This window comes from Drosophila kikkawai, chromosome 2R (assembly GCF_030179895.1).
Source record: "Drosophila kikkawai strain 14028-0561.14 chromosome 2R, DkikHiC1v2, whole genome shotgun sequence".
NCBI lineage: Eukaryota > Metazoa > Arthropoda > Insecta > Diptera > Drosophilidae > Drosophila > Drosophila kikkawai.
In genome coordinates, this window is record NC_091729.1 from 25,885,696 (window position 1) to 25,901,098 (window position 15,403).

At 43.2% G+C, this 15,403-nt stretch overlaps 2 protein-coding genes across 2 annotated transcripts; both read right to left on the reverse strand.

Moving 5' to 3' along the window:
• Positions 1 to 2,036: 2,036 nt before the first annotated feature.
• Gpdh2 (Glycerol-3-phosphate dehydrogenase 2) lies at positions 2,037 to 3,685 on the reverse strand. Its single transcript, XM_017163331.3, has 7 exons — positions 3,380 to 3,685; positions 3,125 to 3,331; positions 2,844 to 3,032; positions 2,609 to 2,792; positions 2,409 to 2,562; positions 2,256 to 2,348; positions 2,037 to 2,193 (listed from the first exon to the last, which is right to left on the reverse strand). The coding sequence occupies exons 1-7, from the start codon at positions 3,596 to 3,598 to the stop codon at positions 2,163 to 2,165; spliced, it is 1,077 nt and encodes a 358-aa protein (XP_017018820.1). The 5' UTR covers positions 3,599 to 3,685; the 3' UTR covers positions 2,037 to 2,162.
• Positions 3,686 to 13,290: 9,605 nt separating this feature from the next.
• On the reverse strand, positions 13,291 to 14,180 carry LOC108072228 (putative gustatory receptor 59b). Its single transcript, XM_017163291.2, has 2 exons — positions 13,506 to 14,180; positions 13,291 to 13,449 (listed from the first exon to the last, which is right to left on the reverse strand). Exons 1-2 carry the CDS (start codon positions 14,178 to 14,180, stop codon positions 13,291 to 13,293), a joined length of 834 nt encoding a protein of 277 aa, XP_017018780.2.
• Positions 14,181 to 15,403: the final 1,223 nt, after the last annotated feature.

Consider the following 15,403-nt stretch of genomic DNA (forward strand, 5'->3'; position numbering starts at 1 on the left):
CAAAGGAGAAGGCAGTCTCTTTACTTCCCCTGAAAATGTACAACAAAATGCACTCCTCCCTTTAATAAATGCAACATTATTTAAACAGTTTCATAACAAATATGTTTAGCTTAATGGAAATCTTTATATACAAGAAATTTTATTTATATTTGTCATTGAACCATTTTAAGAGCTTCTTTTCTTGTTTGTGCTGTTAGAACCAATTGGGAATTATAAAGAAAATTGCGTTAATATAAAAATTATGTTTTTAATGTGTAAAAAAGGATTCCTTGCTTATCTTATATATTTGCAATACAAAATTTCTCAAATTTATTGTCATTAACTATTTTTTTCTCTCTGTCCAAGGGGCACACCTGGGCCCCGCCTGATATGCAAATTTCCATAGCTTTTTCTGTTTGCCTGTGTTGTGGGGCTTGGTGAGGCATATTTGTTTAGCCGCAGCCCCAGGACAGTTGGCTATCGTTTCGTTTCGTGGGATTTCCATTTCATTTTTGGAACCGGCACGTAAGCTGGAATATTTGCTGTTTGTGCTGGCCTAAACTGGCAAATCTAAAATGAACTAATAAAGCCATTGAAATGGAAAACAGTTTTACAAAAAGCAACAAAGAAAAGCATATGGGAAAATGGAATTTTAAATAAATCTGAAAAGCCATTGAACTGCATTAACTTTTTTGTGTATATTCCCTGAAGACTGATTTCATGGCTGGGTAATCCCTCATATTATATATTGTTTTGTAGATTTTTGCTGGTTGCTCTCTACCCGCTAAACTGTTTTTCTAGACCAGTTTCAATGATTTTAAAACATAGATATATCACGCACAATAATTGTCATTCGGCAGGGATTAAATGCTATTTGCTAATGTAATCAAATTGGACAATTTCGACAGTTGCACTAATCCGTTTACATAATCCGGATGCAATCAAGCCACCACATGGCATGTTGCCCCTCTGATTACTGCCTTTGTCACTTTGATTTAATTATGCCTGAAAAAAAGTATGCGAAAAATAGGAAATGAAAATGGCAAAGCCGAAAACTAAATGAATTGGATAACCGATTTAATAAATAACAATTTGATTGACTTTCACGCCGAACAAATAAAATAAAGGGAAGTGGCGGTAGTAACAAACAGAACAAACACCTTTATAAACAGGTTTAGTTTAAATATTTCCATAGGCGTTGAATATAGTTGTATTTGGCTTCCTCCTCCGCCGGCTTGGGGCGCGCATCCTCACGAAAGTAATAGTATATATTGCGACATAGGCTTATAAGTTTGTTCTCATCTTGATCCTTGACAACAGCAACATCCTCGTGTTTCATCATAGTAAAAATCAGCCAGCCCAGAAATAATATAACCAGAGGGACCGCCACTAAAAATGGCTTGTACAGCAGACTCTTACTTCTTTCTAGCTCTTGCGGGGGGCCGAAATTGGACATTTTTGGCTTTGATAATACTTTTTGTTCGAATAGTGGTTTTAAAATATTTATTTAAGAATAATTTCTAGACTTGTCGATGTATGCTCGGTCACTGAACTCTGACTGAGATCTGCTTGACAGCTCGACAGCTCCTCCAGTGGTTGCTCCCATTTCCTCAATTTCGATTGGAAAGCACTACACACAGCCTCCTCGAACACAACAATGCTGGGACAATTGAAAGAAACTATCGGACATGGAGGAAAACCCACATAAATTTATACATAGCTGAGCCATGGGGAAAAACAATGAGTTGGAAAGGAGGGCCAGGCCGGCGGCTGGTTTTCCTTTCCATTCATATTCATCCGGATTGAGATCCGGATCCCCCCGGGCTGAAGTGATTTCCGTTGTTTTTTTATGGTGGAGCGGAGCGTTGGTGCATTCAATGGAGTGCACTCTCCGCAAAGAAATACTTGAACTGCAACCCAAGAAAAGACGCACAATACAAATGTCGAGGGGCTTTGTTTGAACATCGAGTGGGACTCCGTCGTCCCGGCAAATACCATATTTATATGTCCCTTTAACCCAAGACAAAGCCCTGTGTCCCAGTGAGAAAACAAATTGCTGTGCTGTAAGGTTTGATTTTAGCTCGGAATCTGGATTTATTTAAATCTCATTATGCATTTAAAGAGGAACGTGTTTCCAGGGAGAAGTCATTGTTATTCTGGGATCAATAAGAGTAGGGGCTCCTTTAGAGCTGGAACGTGTGCATCGGGTGGAAGCTGCAGGATGAAGTCATTATTATTCAAGGATCACTTGAAGATATTTCCCAGAGCTAGCTTACATGTCATCGCGGGCCTTAATGAGGGTTTCCACCAAACGGCTTAAAGGAGAATCCCCGATGCAGATCTTGTACACAGTGGTAAACAACGGGAATCTATCAAGAAAATGAATAAGCATTAAAAAGAAAGAATTCATAAATTGTTCTGAACTTTACTTATCCTCCAAACCCTTTTTCTTGAGCATATAATGCACTAGTTCAGCTGTCACTGGGCCCAGTGGCTCATGTCCTGGTATAAGGATATGCTCCAGCTCACTCAGCGGCTTGCCGGTCTTTACAAAAGCCTCGGCCAGCTTGCGGTTGCGATTGGCTATAAAAAAATTGATAATACCATATAGGTTCTTTTGACTCCTTACCATAACAACTGGTAACCAAATCGGATATGCCGCAGGACTCGAAAAAAGTGCCCATGCGGCAGCCGGGATAAAAAACATCAACGAATTGCAACATTTCCAGAAATCCCCTCCTAATAATCCCAGCCTTTGTGTTCTCATTCAGCTCCATGCCATCCGAACAGCCAGCAGCAAAGGCAATGATGTTCTGTAAAAAAATAAAATTATATATTTTTCATATATTTTGTGCTGTTCCCACCCTCAAAGTGGAGCAGATCTCCACACAATCGGCATCCTCGGTGACCACCACCCGAAAAGTGGGGGACCTAAAAATGTCATGCAGCACTCGGTAGTACTTCTGATCGCGACAGCCCACAGTTCCTTCGGCAAAGTGATCGTTGGCTATCTCAAAGGCCAGATTACAGCCCACCAAAACAGAGCAGGGAATCTATGGGAAGGTAACGAACAATATTATATAAAAAGTTAAGGAAAAATACACAAAGTTTCTATTAGAAATCCAGTAAACCTGTTTTAAATTACCTTCAACTGCCTCATTATAATTTGGGATATCAAAACGAATTGCCCATCATCCCCACGCTCGAAACCCTTGATTAGGGAGACGGCATGAGCCGTGGGCTTGACTTTGCCCAATAGGGTTTTGCAGCAGCTACTGACAAAGGTCGGCGGAATAGCAAATATTATAATATCTGCATCCCTAGCCGTGGCCACAATATCGTCGACAGCCACCTGTTACAAAGAATATATATTTACTGTAATGAAATTTCTGGTACCCACAATATTTGGCGGCAGTTCAAAGTTTGGCATATACTTGGCATTAATGTGCGTAGTATTTATTATGTCGGTGAGCTTGCGACCATCCACAATTTCCTCGTAAACATACATCGGAACCTTTTCATCAAGGGTCAGCGAGTTGATAACATTTCTTCCCACATTGCGGGCTATAGTCGTGGCCCAGTTGCCCGATCCTATAATGCAAATCATTATCTTGTCCATCTTCTTGAAAGTAAATAAAAGTAAATTCTTTAAAATTGTCTAATTTTTGTACTGTGTGTAATTGTAGTGACACTAAAAACTCAGATGATTCAGAATTTAAATAACTTCATCTGCAGTTCAATATATATCTTATCACGCTGCTGTTCTCAAGTTTTTAAAAACCCATCAAGACAATTTTCTCATTAAACGGCAGAGTAATGTTGATTCTCCGTATTAACTCCCTTGTTAACCCAAAAAAAAATATCAATAAATATATTAAAGCCTTCCTTCCACTGCGCAAATACACAATCAGATATTAATATATATACGAATATTTACAAGCACATAAGTTCCGGGTACACATACGTATATTGATTGAGTGCTGGGCAAACAATTCATCAGTGTATCGGGGTGGGATAAAAATTACGTATACGTCACGTTCGCCAAACTGGCAGGGCAAATAATTAACTGTGGCAACAGTTTTTCCTGTCTTGGCTGGGACTGAGCCACTCTGCCGGTGGAATTCATTCATTCATGGTTATTTTTTTTTTACATATAAAATTAAGCTGACGCGGTGGAAAATATTTCATAATTCTTGTATTTATTTTTTAATTACGGCAGCTGGGAAAAGGAAAAGCGGCGGCGGCTGCGTTGGTTATTTAAATAAAATATATCAAATTGCGAGAGTTAAAAGGCAAAGGGGCGAAAGCCAAAGTGAAAGTTCCAGCTCGAACGCCGTCGAAATCAATGTGCAAGAAAGTAAACACAGTGGCCCGTCCGCCAAGTACAATCCAATCCAATCCCGACCAGGACTCCGGCTGCAGAGCTGCGCCGCCATCCACTCGACTATGAAATCAAAATGGATGATGGGCGAAATGAAAATGGAATTTTTAATGAGTTGCTGCTGCTGCTGCCGAGGAGGCAAAGGCCAAACGAGAGCTCTGGTTGCCTTGCCGAGAACAATGGCGATGAGACAAAACGCTGGCAATGAAAGGGGACAGGAAGGGGGTAGGCAAGGGGTTTTTGGGGGGCGAGAAGAGGACCCAAGGCCGCAGCTGCAGTCAAGTGGGAAGTCCGTCTGTCCGGAGCCACAAAATTGCTGGTCAACACTTTAAGGACATTGCAATGCCGAGAGAAATGCTCTTGGCATCGAGTTGACATCAACTTGAATTTTTCCAATATTTATTTAATATGAAACCTCACAGTTTGATACATAATGGGTATTATTTAGGGTTTAATAAATCTATTAATGATTTCTCAAAACCAATTACATTATTTACGCCTTAAAGAGCCCATTAAAATCATAGTTTTGTCAACGCAAAATTTAATACTTTGAGGCTCTCACACTCGACTGGTTTTTGCTTAAACAAATTAAGGAGCTCAAGTCTCAAATATGTGTGTGCATTAGCAATTCACAGACAAGCAAAAATGTGAGAGAGAATAAATCTAGCTAAAGTCTCCCAGGTAGCCCCATGAAACACTTGCAAAGTATTCTCAACATAATTCGTTTTTTATTCCGTTTTGGGACTGTATAAATTATTCGCACACTCACATGTACTTGGGCTCCGCTCGCTCGTCCTACATTAATTTCAGTTTTTATTATTTTATTCTCTCAGTTTTTTCTTTTTGTTTCAACCATAAAGTAAACTTAACTTGGGCAGCTTGGACTGGGAACTGGGAACTCGTCTCTGGGATACACGCACATAAAGTTTTACCACGATTTTTATGCTTTTCACCTTACACAGACACACAAGACTAACATCTGGGACGAGAGACAGTTACTCATATGATTTTGTGACTACAAAGTTGAATCGTAAATAAAATTATTCCATGTTTTTCGCTGGATGCAACGTGATTTCGAGTGCCCAAGTGTGGGAGTCGGGAATTGTAACTAAACTTTCACTTTCACTTTCGTTTTGCTCCAAACTTTTGCGGAAGAAGAACTTTGCAATCTTGAGATATAAACTAATTAGCAAGATGTGTGTGCCAAACACACAACACACACGCGCTTTTGTGTTGAAAACTGTGTACATTTCCCACAAAATCGATGGAGAAAATTCTTGCCAAAGGAAATATATTTATTTGTGGATTTGTTTTAAAATTCTTGTAGGATTTGTTGGGTATTTCTTATAGTTTATTGTCAACAGAGCTTGCTCCTCCTCTAAACTTATCTTTAAATATATCAGATTTGCTTGCCTTTTTTCCCATAATTAACTGAACTTTTAAAAATCTTTTGATATGATTTTTAAGACAACATTTCATAGCCTTGGCCAGCACTTAAGTTGGCTTTTATTTTGGCCATTTTCCTTGTCATTAGATAGCGTTTTTCTGCCGCTTTAAAGGGCATTAAATTACGCGCCAAGAAAAGTTTTGGCCTGTGTGTGTGGCCCCAAAAGTTGAGCTGGATTCGAGTAGAAATCAGATACAGATACTCACTTCCCTCGCCCTTAAGATGGCGGATACAAAGCGAAAGCGCCGCAGTCTTAGGATTGCGTGCGAAATGCAAGCAAAGTTGGCTTGGATGGAAAATACGAGAGGGAAAAACTATGCAAACTGCCCGGGACTAGAATGAAATCGAGATAAACTACTCACAATATTTACTTTTAATTGGAGAAGTTCAAAGAATAAACAAATATCAAGGGATTGGGGGGGTAGATGCGGCATTCAACTTCTTTTTTGTTTCTTCACGCTTTTACCAGCTTTTCTTTTTGTACACATTTGATGGCTTAAATGGAACGAACACATGGTCTGTTACACTAAGACTAGCTAAGGAACTCATTTTAACTATTTTTATTATCCAAATTTAAACCAAGCTTGGTTTTTAGATAATAAATTCAGACCTGCAGGAATGGTAAGTTAAGTATTCAAAGGCTTATTAATTACACTTTCATTATATTTAGAATTATATTATCTTCTTGGTAATTCCAGTACTTTCTCTTACAGTGTAGACCAGCGCCTGAGCTAGGGCTTTAATCCCGCCGATTCGAGTTCATTAAGCTCCTTAAATGCGGCCCAAAGTCGAATTAATATTCCAAACAACATTTGCCGCATTCTGTGACCTCTCTCTCTCACTCTTCTGAGTGTGTTGCCATTTCATTTGCTCTCATTTGACAGACCCCGGCGGAAAGTTGAGCCGAAAAGTTCAAAGCAGGCACAAGTCAGGCAGGTCAGGTCAGGGGCAGAGAGGTATCGTCTGCAGTTGGCTTTTAATGTTCTCTTTTGCGTTTCGCTTCGCTTTTCTTTTCATTTAATTTTGTTATTTCTTTTTTTTTTGCCTAAATGGTAATTAAAATATGCCCAGATGGTGTCTGGCAGCTGTCCATCAGGAGGAGGAGAGGTATCTGGGGGGAGTCCGAGTGGCCACCGAAGGTCAATTGCAATCAGTGAGTTCTTACTCTCCTTGGGCGCTAAGCAAACACGGTCAAAGTGCTACTTTTTCAGCTCTGCTTTGATTTTCCAAAGCTGCGACGACACTACACATTTTAATTGGATGCGGTTGAAGGCCTTTAAAGAATTTCTCATGAGATCTCTTGACATTTTTATCTGCATTTTAAATACCAGGCTTTGCAATTTATTTCATATTTTCTTGGTCTTAAAATTTCTCAAATATGTATAGATTATTTCTCTGTACATTCTTTCTTTAATTCCTAATTGTTGTGTTCTTTATCCTTGACAGTTTCTCAACCGCAACAAAACTTACTTTCCCCTTAGCCCTGTGCCTTCCACATTTCCCGCCAGCCATTTAGCGAACTTTGCCGCCATCTTTCATTCATAATTTGCTGGTCCCCCCTTTTCCTCTTTTTTTTTAGCTGCACACACACACATGAAGGGGGAAGAGAACAGGAAAAAGGGAAAAGCATCAGACGCAGCTGGGCGACAAGGAAAACTGTGTCAACGCAGCCATTTGGCAGCCAAAAACTCCCCTCAGCCGCCGCCGTCGACGCTGCTGCTTTTTCCACTTTGCTGTTTTCCCTGTGTCGTGTCTCTCCAGTTTTCCGCCACGTTGATGGCGACATAAATAGCACCGCTTGGTTGATGGCTTAGTCCCGCTTACCCCTCGGAAAATTCCCCATTTTCCCCCGCCGCCAGTCGCCATTTCCCAGGTAACAGCCGCCGCCAGTCGCTCATAAATGTAAACTTTTTCGGCTAGTTACATGTAATTATGCCATTTTACTGGTGGAAAAGAGGAGAGGACTTTTCCGCTCCGCAGGCGGGATGAAAATCATCCTGCCAGAGGGACTGGGACTCCTGATGCCTTTTCACTTGATTGCCAATTTAATCGGCTCGCAATTTTCCGCCTTGGCGCCATGATTAGGGGGGGAGGGGCGTGGCCGTGTCTAATTTGTGTATCAGTGCAAAAAAGAGAGTTTAGATCGGATCCCTGAAAGCGGATTTCTCGACGCGACGCAACACACTATACATGGGGCGGGTAGCCCCCGTAGTATGTTTTATGTTTATTTATTTTCACCCGGACACACACACTGGAACACACATAATTCAAATCGACGGGATGAGGCACACATTTGCCAGAGCAGGAGCCGCCTCAATAATCGACCTGACCTTTGTGAGCAGCGCAATTTCCCAGGACGCCAGTTGGGGGGTCAGCGACGCTTACACCGGGAGCGACCACGAGGCGATCCTATGCACCGTGGGTGCGCCGGAGGGGACCACCCGCACGCGGCTGCGGCCCAGGAAAGCCTACCGGCCGGACACGCTGCGCACCCAGGCATTCGCCAACGCGCTGGACGGCATGTCAGCCGAGGCGCTGGGTGAAGCCAACGAGGCTGCAAACCAGATCGCAGCAGCCCTGGAGCACGCCTGCGACCAGAGCATGCGGCTGAGAGGGACATGTCGGAGGAATCAAAGGCCAACATTCTGGTGGAGCGAAGAGATAGCCGATCTCCGGGCAAAGTGCCTCCATGCTCGGAGGCAAATGACCCGGGCACGTGGCTCCTCTCGACTGGTCGAGTGCTGCGAAGCCTACAAGTCGGCCAGGAGGGCCCTAAAACTGGCCATAAGAGAAGCAAAGAGAGAGTGCTTTCTGCGGCTCTGCGACGAGGCGGAAAACGACCCCTGGGGCGGTGCCTACAGATTGGTGGTCAAGGGGCTAAAAGCAGGCAGCACGGCTCCTTCGGACCCGGAAGCCCTGGACTCCATAGTGCAGGCACTGTTCCCGAGGGGAGCCCCGGTGGTGATGACGCAGCCCAGTGCGGAGCGCCACCCCATCGTCGACTGTGAGGTCTCCGAGGACGAGGTGATCCGGACGGGAAGGAGCGTTCGCACCAAAAAGGCGCCTGGGCCGGACGCAGTACCCAACAGGGCCCTGAAGTTGGCTATCGCGCTTCACCCAAAGGAGTTCGCCACCCTATACGCCAGATGCCTCCAGGAGGGTACTTTTCCGGAGAGATGGAAGAGGCAAAAGCTCCTGCTGCTGGCTAAGCCAGGCAAACCGCCTGGGGAGCCATCCTCCTACAGGCCTATCTGCCTTACCGACACCACTGGCAAGGTGTTCGAGAAGGTGATAGCAGCAAGGCTGAATGCCGCCATCGAGAGGGCAGGGGGTCTCTCTCCTAGCCAGTTTGGCTTTAGAAAGGGGAGATCAACGCTGGACGCGATCGAGATGGTGAAGCAGATAGCGGAAACGGCGATCACAGGAACAAGGTGGAAAGGCGGCTCCAAAAATTACTGCTTAGTAGTCACGCTGGACGTAAGGAACGCCTTCAACACTGCCGACTGGAACCGGACGCTGGAGTCCCTCGCTGCGCTGAACATCCCAGGGTACCTACTGGAGATAGCTAGGAGCTATTTCAGCCAGAGGGTGCTCATTGTAGACACGGATGTGGGTTCCAGAGTATACGAAGTCTCAGCCGGAGTCCCTCAGGGCTCCGTGTTGGGACCCCTGCTCTGGAATACCATGTACGATGGGGTTCTACGACTCCCGATGCCCAGCGACACCACTACCGTAGGCTTCGCCGACGACGTAGCGGTGGTGGTAGTTGCGAAGGAGCGCACGGCTGCAGAGAGCAAGGCGAATGCTGCGATCAAGGCGATCGAATCGTGGCTCTCGAGCGCTGGTCTGGAGCTAGCGGCGCACAAGACGGAGGCGGTCCTCATTTCGAGCCGGAAAAAGGTGGAAACGGCCGAGATCCAGGTTGGCGGAGCCGTGATCGAGTCGCAGAGGGCTGTGAAGTACCTTGGAGTTCTCCTCGACACCAGGCTTTGCTTCAAGGAGCATCTCCAGTACGCCCAGAAGAAGGCCAGTGGGACAGCAGGAGCACTCGCGCGGATACTGCTAAATACACGAGGACCCAAGCAGAATGCCAGAAGGCTGCTGGTAAGCGTCGTCACCTCTCAACTGCTCTATGCGGCGCCGGTGTGGGCCGAGGCGGCGAAGAAGAAGTCCTTCATGCGGGGAGTCGAGTCAACTTATAGACTCTGTGCCATCCGAGTGGCGAGCGCCTTCCGTACGATTTCGGACGACGCGGTACTGGTGCTAGCCGGTCTAGTCCCACTGAAGGAGTTGGTCAGCGAGAAGTCGGACATTCGCGCTGCGCTGCACAGCCAACAAGGACCTGAAAGAGCCCCGACTGCCGAGCTGAAAAGCGCGGCCAGGGCAAGGAGCTATGTGAGCTGGCAGGCCAGGTGGGATGCCTCGCCCAAGGGACGGTGGACGCATAGGCTCATCCCCAACATCGAGGCCTGGATGGAGCGGAAGCACGGGGAGGTAGACTTTTACCTAACCCAGGTGCTGAGCGGGCATGGCTGCTTCCGCAGCTACTTGAAAAGGTTCGGCCATGACACGGAGGATGGATGCCCGGAGTGCGGATCCGGGATAATCGAGGATGCGGGACACGTATTCTTCGAATGCCGCCGATTCGACGAGGAGAGGGACGAGCTGGAGGCGGTAGCGGGGTCAGCGATCAGGGTAGACACTCTGGTGCCGTTGATGCTGTCGAACCAAAGGACGTGGGATGCGGTGGCGGAATTCGCAGCTAAGCTGATGAAATCCCTCAGGTCGCTGGAGAGAGTACGAAACGAGCGGACTGGCTGAGCGGCCTTCTATTGTGCGAAGCATTGCTTTGCGGCCGTACCGCACAATGCGGGCCCTTGGCCCCGTCAATACCTAGTTTGTTTGTTGTATAGTATTTGTTAAGTGTAGTTAATAAATAATAAACGTATATAAAAAAAACATAATTCAAATACGTGACATGCATATGTACACTGACTGCAGTTAATCTTCGCTTAAGCCCTCTGCGCCTGTCAATTTTCCATGTGGCCAAGGGTGAGTCTTTTTTTTTTGCGCTCTTCTAACAACAAAAGTGTATTTTGTAAAATTCTGCGACACAAACAGGAGAATTTGTTGGTCACTCACTGTATTTTAACCTTTACAGTGGAATTTTATATATGAAAATTCATTAAATAAATGATAAGTCAAGGTGTATTCTCATGGCAATTTAGAGAACTTTTTTATATGCATTTTATTATTATTTTAATATTTTTAATACATTTTGTATCTTAATACCTCTAAAAAATATTCACACCTTCTGGGCATAAACAATAAAAATGCGTGTAATTTTGTTTAATCAAAGAATGCTCTCATTTTCAGTGATGAAAAGGACAAAGGATGTCGCCAAACAAAGCAAAAAAGGAGAGTAAGGTATTGCTCTTTCTGTGCTTTTATGCTTTTGGAGAGCCTTGATGAGGGTATAGTGATTTTCTTTAGGGGCTTGGCAAAAAATAAATTATTAATATTAATATCATAAATATAAATATTAATGAACAATTAATCAATGCGTATTCGAGACTGTTATGTGCAGCAAAAGAACTGTTAAGCTTAATTTAACAAAGCTAAACTTTATCAAAATTTATTTAGTAGTGAAACCTTGACTAAATAGTTTTCAAAGAGTATATAAACTTCGACTTGTTGGCTTTTATTTTTTTTTTTTACACCCACAATGGTGCAACCCATATGGGTGTGCGCATCCCGTGTTTGTGCAGCACCACACTTGCATGTTTGCTTAGTTCACATGAAGTCAGTTGTTAAATTGTTGGTGGCGTCTCTGAGGCTTTCATACCATCCTCGCCTGTGTGTGTGTTGTGTGTGCTTCCCTTTTTCCAGGTGGTTCCGGCGGTTTTCTGGCTTTATTCTGTGAGGTTTTCATTTTTTGTGTTCGCCGCAGTTCCTGCTGCTTTTGTTCTTGGCTTCTGCAAATAGACTTTAAATATTTTGTGCACTGAATTTATCTCCCTGCCAGTGTGTGGGCGTCCCAACACATTCACAGCCAGGTGTAAAAGATTTATGACAAACGAAGGTGGGTCGGAAGGGGAAATGTAAATATGTTTCTTTTGCTTTTCCGATTTATACTTTCGGCTGTCAAATAAAGGGTCATTCATTGGCTATTTTCGGCACGTCTTTGTCGGGGCTAAGGCGCGTGTTTGCCATCTTTTTCCTAATTTTTTATTTTGACATGATCCCATAAACGTTTAATAAAACATAATATGCGTACACACAAGACATTCTGTGGTCAAAACTCGATACGCTTGTGTGAGCAATCGAAATTGAGGGAATTTCAAAGCATGCTTTTTGGGGCTGCATAGAGTTTTATTTTGCATTTGTGTGGGTGTTAGTGGGCGTTAGTGGGCGTGGATAAATTCCAAATAAATCTTAATCTGCATAAAACATATAACCAAATTTGATCTTATACGATTTTGGGTTATTTTCTCTTTATTTGAAATATATTTATGTGTTTAATTTACGCGTTGTGCTTGGGAAAACTACAAAATACGATTTAGTACAACGCGATTTGCTGGGGAATTTGATTAAACTTTTTGCATATTTCACCGGTGAGCAAACCGGGAGAAATGTATGTACCTCTATATAGAAAACTTGAGCAATTTTAACTTCTTTCGCTTTCTGTTTCTCTTGTTCTCTTTTTTGTTTCTGTTAAATATATGTATGGCTATGAATTTATAACGGAAAGTTTTGCATTTTGCAAATCATTTTTAACACCTGCGGCAGGGTTAAAGTTCAGTCAGCGTAAAAACTTTGCAAATTAGAAGAGGTCCTGCGCTGTGCTGCTCCCTCAGCTCTTCTCCTGTTCATATATTTATTTTTCGCTCAGCGGAGATTTCATTTAAAATGAGTTAACCTGTTAATGGTGCAATGATGAAGAATGAAAGCAACAAAAAGGAAAAATTTACAATATTCCAGGCATGAATCGTAAATTTGTTTGCTGTCAGAGAAGAAGCCAAGAATGTAAGAAAATGGGGAGAACAATGCGTGCTTTCACATATATATATTTAGTTTGGGGTTAAATCGGGCAAATCGGCTGAACTGCTGACCATAAGCAAACAACGAAACTGAAGATTTATGGCCGACTAATCGACACAGGCAATCCCATAAATCTAGCAGCAGTTCGAATGTCAAATGGCCAAAAGGCCGGCGCCAGCGAGGTGAGTTTCCCTTTCGGCCAAGAGCCAAGGCAAATTAAAGTTCAGGTCCAATAAATGTTAATCGTTTCCTCTTTGTCTTTCTCCCTCCAGCAGTCTGGTTTTAACCTTGTTTTGGGTTAGCTTTTGAAACTAATTTGTTAAGTGAGAAGCATATTGCATAGTTTATAAAGAGGTGCTTAAACAGGGATAATTTCAATCTTGATAACAATTCTTTGGTGTTTTTTTAAGCACCTTATGTTGGTTTTCATATTTCTTATTTTCTATTTAGTGCCCAAAACCAGATGAAACTGCAGCAAGACGATAAAGAAGCTAAGTATTAATTCCATCATCTGGAGCCAAGTCACTTGATTGACCGTAAAGAGTCCACAAATCTTCAAGTCAAGCTTCATGGTGCTTTCGTATATGATATAGGCACTTGTCTAGAAGTAAGACACATTTTAAGCAGAATATTATTTCATTTTGAATAAGACATTACCTCCTTGGACATAGTGTCCTCTTCGGTGACCAAGTCTCTACGTTTACTCTGATATTCAGTCGCTAGGCCCACTATATAGTCGATCAGAAAGGAGCCAAATGTACGCATTGCAAAGAAGATGACCCAGAGGTACAGAAAAATACTGGGAGTAGTGCCGTCTTTCCAGAAAAGAATGCCCAAGAAACTATTAACTACGGAAACGATAAAGTAGTTGAATCGACCAGCCAGCAGCTGAGGGCCAAAGAAATCATGTATCCGTTTGGCTGCTCGGCTAAGCTTGAAGTGCAATGCCCACAGACGTGAAAGTTCCTTCTTCTTAGACTCTGAGTGAGGAATGAGCTCCTTTATGCGCTGATTGATGAAATCATAGCCTCGGGCAATGTGCCAGAATGCTAGAAAGTATAGGAATACGTTGGCCACTATCAAGTTCGAACCGATGTTCACTATTAACGATGAAATGCGCGGCTTGAAACAAAATTCCAGAGGCATTCCGTAGATGAAACTTGACATCAAATGACTCAGCGCAGTGTACACAACTCCAGCAATCTTCGAGTAGAGCAGTCCCCAAAGTTTTGAGCTCGTTTTCTTTCCCGATCTAGCCATCTCACGATTCACCTGAGTGATTAACTTGTGCATGTCCAAGATAATCCTATCCCGCTGGCCACGCAAGGCCATTGTGTACACGATTACGACATAGTTGATCGAATTCAAGACATATGGGGCTATTTTTATGAAGCGCGGAAGTAGGGGTAATGCCGAAAGGTAGTTGGCTACTCCCCAGAGGCAATAGGGTAGCGCTGTCAAAAGGCCAAGGTTTACAATCCAAGCATAAGTCTTCGTTAGCCTAGTCTGTAGGAACCTGCCGTTTACAAGTCTATAGGAGGTCAGGCCCAAGACCAGGATGTATCCGTGAAAAATAGCGAATAATTTCTGCATATTTCAAACCGATTTCAAGGAGGGCTGCGTTGCAACTGAAATTGACTTCTCTAAAACTGACTTTTTACTTAATATCCTTACTTTCTTATCGAAGATGTAAAGTCTGTTAAGTTGAGATGACACAATCCTAGCCAGATCTTGAAAAGTCTTAACATTTGGGTTTTATCTGTTAATATTCTAAAGTGGACTTGCTATAAATAGCAGAACTCTGAAGAGGGTGAAACTACATTAATTAAAAATCTAGAATAAATAATTATCAATTAATTTAACAACCAAAGATGTTAATTTTATTTCAACAAGGTAATTAGGCAACGTTTTTCCAATTCAAAGACGTAACCATTCCCTCTCGATCGTATTTCTTCACTTACCTTAACTGCTTCGGTGCGGTGCAGGTGCCACTGATGGCCAAATGTTGTTGAATTTATGGCCAATAAATTAAAAAACTTTTACACCGCCTCGCTGGTAACACGAAAGTGTGTGTGCACCTGGAAAGACATTTTGGCAAAAACATTAATTGAAAAAAACCCCCGACTGGGTACCAAGTGTGGCTGAACATATCAAAGGCAATTAGGGATGCCATTAACAACGGCCAAATGGCTAAGACACCGCCCAGCCACTACCGCTCATCTCATTATTTAGTTAATTATATGTTTGTGTGCCGGCAATTACAACTCAGATTTCATTGTTGGCCAAAAACCATTTTGTGGCCTACACTCGGGGTTGCCGGAGGCTGATGATGACGGGGTGGCCCTGGCCTCACCGCAAACTTCTAATTAATTTGAAAGGAAACATTTGAGCGGCTTGTGTTGTGGTCACCTTGTGTCCTTGTGTGCCACATAAAAGGGGTCCTGTTTGGACATATGCGAAGCTCTGCTCATCAGCAGACAGGACATTAAATAAACCAATCCAAGCAACTTAATAAAGGTTTCAATTTTTATTACTCTGCCTTGGCAAATCCCCCC

What these genes read in the sequence shown, in the direction of transcription:
- Gpdh2 (XM_017163331.3), bottom strand. Translation starts at nt 3,598, where the DNA reads ATGGACAAGATAATGATTTGCATTATAGGATCGGGCAACTGGGCCACG. An exon ending in TTGAACTGCCGCCAAATATT is followed by an intron (nt 3,332 to 3,379) that starts GTGGGTACCAGA and finishes TCTTTGTAACAG; the next exon opens with GTGGCTGTCGACGATATTGT. An exon ending in ATTAAGGCCCGCGATGACAT is followed by an intron (nt 2,194 to 2,255) that starts GTAAGCTAGCTC and finishes TTCATCCTGCAG; the next exon opens with CTTCCACCCGATGCACACGT.
- LOC108072228 (XM_017163291.2), bottom strand. Translation starts at nt 14,180, where the DNA reads ATGGCCTTGCGTGGCCAGCGGGATAGGATTATCTTGGACATGCACAAG. An exon ending in AGGACACTATGTCCAAGGAG is followed by an intron (nt 13,450 to 13,505) that starts GTAATGTCTTAT and finishes TCTTACTTCTAG; the next exon opens with ACAAGTGCCTATATCATATA.